This window comes from Saccostrea cucullata, unplaced genomic scaffold, assembly GCF_032062105.1.
Source record: "Saccostrea cucullata isolate Sc308-1 unplaced genomic scaffold, CSIRO_AGI_Scuc_v1 ctg234, whole genome shotgun sequence".
In the NCBI taxonomy this organism is placed as follows: Eukaryota; Metazoa; Mollusca; class Bivalvia; order Ostreida; family Ostreidae; genus Saccostrea; species Saccostrea cuccullata.
The window spans coordinates 404,754-412,883 of record NW_026931351.1 but is presented as its reverse complement, the minus strand read 5'-3'; the positions used below and the strand labels follow the sequence as shown (position 1 = coordinate 412,883).

Below are 8,130 nucleotides of genomic sequence, written 5' to 3'. Positions count from 1 at the left end.
TTAGCAGACATTAATTTGATACAGAGAAGTGTAAATCAAGTATGAATTTTTCCACCTTTTTGTGATAAAATACATGTACCAATGTGAATGTAACCATTTACGTGATAAAAAATAGAGTTATGATTAATTACTTGTGCAAATGAGGCGTGTAAAAGATATCTATATACTTTCATTTATTTGAGATATAAAATAACTAAAACCAAAAAATACCACCGAAAAAGATTCTGTTAAAAATTATCCTCTCCACTCAAGAGAACAAAGACATGCTACTAGATAAAATGGTTGATGTATATATGTTTTGACGGGAAATGGCCGCAGTGGGTTTTATTATCACATGCCACAGGTCTATTAACACCAGAAGCACACACTTTGTTACAAATTAATGAAAAAAGGATGTTTAAGCCTTTTGAAATAGTGCAATATTTTCTTTTTCTTTCAATCATTGTGCTGTCTGAAGGTAAGAAATCTTATAATGTACATATCTAAGGTATTCTTAATATACTGCAGCATAAAAATTATTTTAGATTTACTACAAGCTAAATTTAGTTCTGAAATTTATTGACAATGACAAAAGGAAAAAAAAGACATAATTATTTATGATAATTTATGCTTCTGTCGGTCGTGGGTTCTACAAAATTTTATATGTTCCTAAATATTTTTCCGTTTTAAAACCGATCGACTGAAAAAAAAAATTTAAAGAAATTTTGCAGAACTGTTAAGGAAAAGAATAAATGAATTAGATTTAAGACTTTCTTTGATATTATTACATGTACATGTGTGAAGATAGCGAAGAGTATTCAAGCTCAGGAGTCTATAAAACAATACAAAATAGGAGCAGAGCAAACACAGACTTCCAAAACATTGAGATGGGATCAGGTGCCATGGAGGAGTGAGCATCCTCCTGCCGACAGGTCACACCCGCCGTGTGCTCCTTGTCATGATCGGGAAATAACGGGAAAATCCGTAGTCAATTGAGTGCGTAAATATTGAATTAGAAAATTAACATGAAAAACGTCATTTGACTTAATGATATATTGTATTTGCTGACAAGATTATTGTATGGACCGTAGAACTGAAGAAATACATTTTACTTAATTCGATACTACTGATATTCTTGTTTCATCAACTTGTTTTTCAATAATTTACCTCGTTTTGGAAATTTACATGTGTACGTTGTGAATGCTCTTTCGTATCGAATCAACTGAGAGATATCATCAGTAAACCCCGTATATTTAATGCAAAAGTTGAAGTCTGGTTTGTTGATAACTCCCCTTGGAGGTTAGTATTAGAAAATTCCAATTTGAATTAAATCAACCAATACCATCAATATTAAACTTTAAGGGCATAAATTATGTCTGGAAATGCGAATTAATCAAATACTTCTGACTACTGTTAGCTTATTTAATTCAGCCGTAAGGAAAAGTTGAACAAATATAATTTTTCCCTCTAGTTTCAATGAGATTTCATCGACAAATTTGCCGAGCATGGTATTTGTTCTTAAAAAAGAGTCCGGGCGTTTGTTTTTGGACAACTATAGTATTTTCCTGACAAGTCACTCGATCCTTCATGGCACGAGATCCCACCTCTGATGTTTTGGAGGTTCGTGTTTGCTCTGCTCCGTTTTTGTTTTGTTTTATGAACTCTTGAGCTTGAATACTTTTCATATCTCCATATATTTTCATTATATATCATTTTTTCAGATACATTATTTGCCTTCTTTCTCAAAAATTAATTCTTCATTAATTTATTTCACAAAAATGAAATTCCTTCTATGAAGGCTGGTGGTTGAGAAAAAGAGAGAAATGTTACGAAGACATCGGTTGTTTCAACAATAGAGCGCCTTTTGACAACCTTCGTCTGCTCGGGAAAAAATTCTTGCCTAAAGATCCCAACACAATACAGACCCGATTTTACCTTTATACTAGGGTAAATCAAAATCTTGGCAAAGAGCTTCATCTAGATAACCATGCATCTGTATTTTCGTCAAACTTTGATCCAGCAAGAAAGACTGTGTTTATCATTCATGGGTTTTCTGCAAGTTCAACGGATTATCGACTGGTGGATATGAAAGAGGCGTTCTTGACAAAGGTATCAAAATTAGACAAACAAACTGAATTAAGTCCTCTGGTAAAAACCTGACACTGCATTTTAGAAAATCATTTGTAATGTGTAGAACAAATGAAATTTGAAATTAGTTTTCATGCACTTTTGTTTTTATAGTTTCATCCAGAAGTTTTGAATATTATCATTTATTTTTTTTTAAGTTTCTGTCTTTTGGTATATTCAGAAATTAATTTTATTTTGTTTTTAAATTTATGTATTGACTGCCTCTTAAAAGTCACAAAATAACAATAAAAATTCTACGAATAATAAGTACATATGTATTTCTTACAATTATGACAAATTAAAAATTCTACGAATAATGCGTATTTCTTACAATTATGACAAATTAAAAAACACAAAATGAAAAATTAAAAAACACAATAAATTCCTTTTTATACGTGCAACTACTGCTCTCCTCCTAATCTCCTAATTCTAAATCAATTAACATAGTGGTGACCTGGACCTTTTTGTTCTTTTGTAAACTTAACTTTTAAACTATTAACTGTTTAAACATTGCAATGGTGAACTGGTCCCATTCCTTCTTTTGTTAATTTGACTACAACATCATTAATTGTGGACTGACCATTTTTTTTTCATGTCCTTTTTAACTACTAGTTTACAACATTATAATTATAAACTGTCCTGATCTTTTGTTTTTAAGTTTAAGTGCAACATTATAATAGTTGATTGGTTGAGTTCTTTGATAAGTTCAACTACGACATCAAAATGATGGACTGTCCCCCATCTATTATTAGTTTAATTACAACATGGTGGATTGGTTTTCTTTTTTTTTGTGTGACTACACCATTATAATGGTGGACTGGTTACATATTTATTTGTAGTTTATTTACTATAATTAGTTTAACTATAACATGGTGGATTGGTTGAGTTTCTTTTTTAGTTTGACCACAAGATTATAATGGTTGGCTAATGTGGACTAGTCTCCTACCTTCATTTTAACTATTAATATTATTAGTAAACATGCATGTGTCTTTTCATTATTATGGTGAATTGGTTCCCCCTTTTTTAGTAGGACTACAACATTATAATGGGGGGATTGGTTCCTTTTTTTTTAAGTTTGACTACAACATTATAATGGTGGACTAGTTCTTTTTTAGTTTGACTACAACATTATAATGATGGACTGGTTCTCCTTTTTTACTGGTTCTCCTTTTTTAGTCTGACTACAACATTATAATGGTGGACCGGTTCTCCATTTTTAGTTTCACTACAACATTATAATGATGGACTGGTTCTCCTTTTTTAGTTTGACTACAACATTATAATGGTGGACTGGTCCCCGGGGGCTAACCATGTCTGTTACCTCCAGGCTGCGGCCAATACAAGAGTCGTAGGAGCGGTAACAGCTAGACTGCTGAGAGCACTGAGGGACAGGCACTCCCTGTCTTATAGTGAGGTCCACCTGGTGGGGCACAGTCTCGGGGCTCATACGTGTGGTTATGTTGGCAGACGGGAGAGGGGGGTTAGCCGTATAACAGGTGATTTTACGGTTAAATTACGGAAATATGTGTCCAACAAGCACCTTACTACTGCTTTTCGGTGTGTTCACTATTAACTTATTAATTTTACTTAAACATGTACTATATACCTGTGCATACCTTTAATGTACTAATTAAGAGATGCAAAGTTTCTCTTTAGTTAAACTTTTGATTTTTTTAGTATTATAAATAAATATTGAATGGAAATTAACAATTCAACTCTAATAGCAGATAATACAAACAAAAAAGGATACTTGCATACACTGTATTAACATTTGTTTTTGGACTTTATTTAACCTTTTTGTTTTGTAACTTAAGCATATGCATGTATATTGAATTTTAATGGCAAAGGATTACTGAAGAGAAAGTTGATGTTACAAGGATTTCACAAACTTCGTTTGAAAGTAACATTTCAAGATCCAATTACAGTGTGCTTTATTGCATTTACGTCATATCTCTTGGGACACGGGATACAAAAAAAGTCCAAAAATTTGGTTTAATGAAGCGCTATTCTTGCGGTGTAATACAACCAATTCATCACAAATATGCATCTCTTCAAATGATGCCCCCCCCCCCAATATAAAAAGTTAATTTCACCATTTTACCCCCAATAAATAAAATACAATTTCACCGTAAATGAAATAAATTTGTCTAAAAATACAAGACGAGTTACATTTGCATGACAACAATCTCCATGTCATTGTGGTCTTTTCATTTTATTTCTGTTCAGGTCTGGATCCGGCTGGACCTTTCTTTGAGGACTCGGAGTCTCCTGTTCGCCTGGATCCTTCTGATGCTGTTTTTGTGGACGCCATCCACACCGACGGCAGAAAATATTTTGGTATTTATTTGTCTATATCCATTTTGAAATGGTGACTTATTCAACTGTGTGATTTCTCTTCAAATTGACTTTAAACGTTTGGTGATATTTTTGTTTCATCAACTGTGTGTGTCAATAGATTTAGGGGTTTTAGAAATTTTCCATATATAGAGATTGCTCTTGCGTATCGAATCAACTGAGAGATATAAACCCCCTATGCAGGTGATGAAGGTATATTGCTGCATAAGTAAGGGAAGTTGATGTTTATCATAGAGCTTGGTTGTTAGATTACCATTAACTTTTTTTCTTTTTCAAATAAAATATCCAAATACAGATGCGTCAGACTTTATGATATATTTTATCTCAAGCTCACCGGTATATATTGTATCGACATAAGAATGGAAATTACCATTCTTAATTGACAATATATATATATCTAAATGTCAAATATATCCACAGCAAGTATTTTCTTCATTTTGAATAAGTTAAATGGTCGATACAATGACCTTGCCAGCAACTGTTGAAAATACAATCTATCATTAAGCTGAATTCTGAATATTTTTCATTCCTTTGTTTGCTTTGCTAATTTCTTACACATTGAATTGTCTATGGATTTTTCTGTTTTTCCAATCATGACAATGAGCACACGCATATGTGATCGACAGGGAATGCTTACTCCTTTATGGATCCTGATCCTACTCTGTTGTTTCTGGGGCCCTTGTTTGCTCTGCTCAAAATGCATTGTTACAATGAACTTTTTTAGCCTGATTTATATTCGCTATTTCCATATATTTCATCGAAACTTTAAATTTTGTTTTATCATTTTAAGTTTTATATTTTATATAATACAAGTTTTGTTTAGTATGTTCATCTTCTTAATCTTGAAATAAATTCAAATTCGATCGAGCCTGCCTAAAAAGAAATATGTTTATTGGCAATTCCTTGATATTACCAGGGTTTGGGATCATTCGTCCAGTGGGCCATGTTGATTTTTATCCCAACAATGGAAAACACCAACCTGCCTGTAAATCGAGGAAACTGAAATCCATTAAGAAACTAATTTTTGGACAGTTGGAAAGTGAGTTATACTTATAACCTTGCAATGAGTGGTAATTAAAATTAAAATAAAAAACAAATATGATATAGCCTTTATTGTATGTAAAATAAAATTATAAATGAAATTAATGGGGTAAAATCAAATTTCTTACTTACAGTTAAAGTAAGTGTCAACAACAATAAATACAGAAAAAATTCTAATTGACTTCTGAAAATATGATAATTTATCACTGTTTCGTTAAAGTGTCATAATTACTTTATATCACATTTTTTTTTCATTCGTGAAATACATTCCTTTTTCCATCTACAAACCATTGTATACCAATTAAATACCAAAACAAGATATTACATTACAAAAACCAAAGGTTTATACAAATACCTGTACAACGTTGTTGTACAAATACTTTTACGATTTGACGGCCTAATTTAGTTTTTTAGTTCGAAAAATTTTCTAAAGATAAATACATTTCTTGTGTCAATTTTATCATTCTACTTTAATTTGTAGTAACATTAAGCATGCAATTTATTTTACAATTTTCTTTTCAAAATGTAATTTGATATTAACGCTTAAAAATGTCAAATCAGCAAGAAAAAAAATATCTTTCATGTGTTTTAGTAATATTCATCACTAAGAGGATTTCTCATGTTTATGAATTCTACTGATGCATATGTTTTTCTTTTTAACAAGGTTTATCGAGAGATATCGCCTGCAGTCATATGAGATCCATCCTCCTCTTCACAGAATCCATTAGATCCGCCTGTCCATTTACAGCCTGCACACGATGCACATCATGTGAGAAGAAATGTGCGTCCATGGGACAGAATGTGAATACTACGGCCAGAGGAAGTTATTATCTGACCACTGATCCGGCGTCCCCTTTCTGTCAGCAATAATATACGAGGGCTGTTCAATAAATAATGTCCTCGGTGCTCAGAAAGAAGCAAAAGACGCTTTTCAATGATTTAGTCTTAATAATTTAACTTAATATTCTCTTTCAATTAAAACCCATGTCGATAAAATTTTTTATCCAACTTCTGATTGTTTTTAGAACTCATTTTTGGGTATCACCCGTAGTATACTGGAAAATGGCAGATCTTATGATTTCCTGGACTAGCTTCTTCGTTCTGAAAGGTGTTTTTTCAAGTTTGGAAAATGAAACAAGTCAAAAGGCGAAAGATCTTGCGAATATTGTTAGTGTGAAAAAAATTCATTTTCTATTTATCCCAAAAACTCCTTCACTCTTCATGGCGTGCAGGCGTGGACGCTGCAGAAATTTAATGTAGTGGATTCCTGATTCTGGTTCCTTCCTCTAATTAACCTTTGATTTTTTTGCAAAAAAATTGCTTTCTAGACTAGCTCTTCCAGAAATTGAACCGCCTCCCCGAATTTTAACAATAAGACCACTAATATTTAAGAAAATTGCATATAAAACTGTTTTTGTGCTCTTGCAATTCTTTGCTCTTCTCAGACTTTTGCTGTTTTTGTCAAGTACATCTTATCGTAAATTTTGTTTCGAGGGTTTTAAGCAATGGATTCAAGTTTCTTTATCTGTTTGAATTTCAAACAAACTTGTATAACTACAATTTTTCATTTTTTAAAATAATTGTTCAGATATTCTTACACGCTGTCGTTTTCATTCATTTTTCGAAACATGGGGTGACCTTTGAATACTAAACTTTTTTACTGTCAAACGTTTCTTTAAAACAGTGTGAACTACTCCCGAAATGATGTCTATCAAATTTGCTATGTGTCTTAAAGTCAATCATACATCATCAGCGATTATTTGTTGAAAACTGGCAAACAGTACATGAGTTGTTATAATTTTTGTTGGCAAGGAAGGTACCCATATTTGATGCCCATTATCTATTTTTTTTATCATCTAAATCCACCTGCTCATTTGTCAGACATTGGTTGCCGTAAATGTTACATATTTCACTGAATATTTCATTGGGATTCTTAACGAGTTTTACAGCAGCTTGAATGAAGCGTTTAAGTTCACTCTAGTTTACTGAATCTTTACCGTTCGTTTTACATGCAGTGTCACGAATAGCCCTAAGGCTTGTTTTTCCAGCTTCTCACAATGAAACTATGCGATGAAAAGTGGTCACATAAAGTGTTATAAATTCATTGAAGATTCAATAATGCGAAAAAGTCAAGCTTAATGTCATATGATATCTGTATTGTATGTCATGCAGTTCAGGACATTTATTATTTATTGAACATCCCTCGTATCTGACTACAAACTCAACTTCGCCATTCTGTCTAAAATCTCGGTGGAAATCACGACCTTTTCAGCACATACAACTTATCATTAAGTCAAATGCGGACTGATTTTTTTCATGCTGATTGAAAGGCTTTTTTACATACTGAGTTGCCACGGATTTCTTCCGTTATTTCCTGATAAAGACAAGGAGCACACAGCGGGTGTGACCCGTCGTCAGGAGATGCTCACTCCTCCATTGCACCTGATCCCACCTCTGATGTTTTGAAGATCCGTGTTTGCTCCGCTCCTATTTTGTAATGTTCAATGGACTTTTCAGCTCAAATACTGTTTGCTATCTCCACGTATTTCATAAATGTGACCACTACTTCAACTTTTTTTCAAAATAATAATTCAGATAATGTTTATATCTGCCCACTTGCTAAGGTTA

The 8,130-nt window shown here is 32.6% G+C and overlaps 1 protein-coding gene across 1 annotated transcript; it reads left to right on the top strand.

Annotated features, from left to right (window-relative positions):
- Positions 1–254: 254 nt before the first annotated feature.
- Positions 255–6,848, top strand: LOC134232311 (inactive pancreatic lipase-related protein 1-like). The gene is made up of 6 exons (XM_062714263.1): positions 255–457; positions 1,778–2,088; positions 3,371–3,602; positions 4,333–4,443; positions 5,378–5,500; positions 6,167–6,848. The coding sequence occupies exons 1-6, from the start codon at positions 286–288 to the stop codon at positions 6,370–6,372; spliced, it is 1,155 nt and encodes a 384-aa protein (XP_062570247.1). The 5' UTR covers positions 255–285; the 3' UTR covers positions 6,373–6,848.
- The last annotated feature ends 1,282 nt before the right edge of the window (positions 6,849–8,130 follow it).

Coding starts and splice junctions, on each gene's coding strand:
- LOC134232311 (XM_062714263.1), top strand. CDS start 286: ATGTATATATGTTTTGACGGGAAATGGCCGCAGTGGGTTTTATTATCA. Junction 3,603..4,332: donor GGGGGTTAGCCGTATAACAG/GTGATTTTACGG, acceptor ATTTCTGTTCAG/GTCTGGATCCGGCTGGACCT. Junction 5,501..6,166: donor AATTTTTGGACAGTTGGAAA/GTGAGTTATACT, acceptor CTTTTTAACAAG/GTTTATCGAGAGATATCGCC.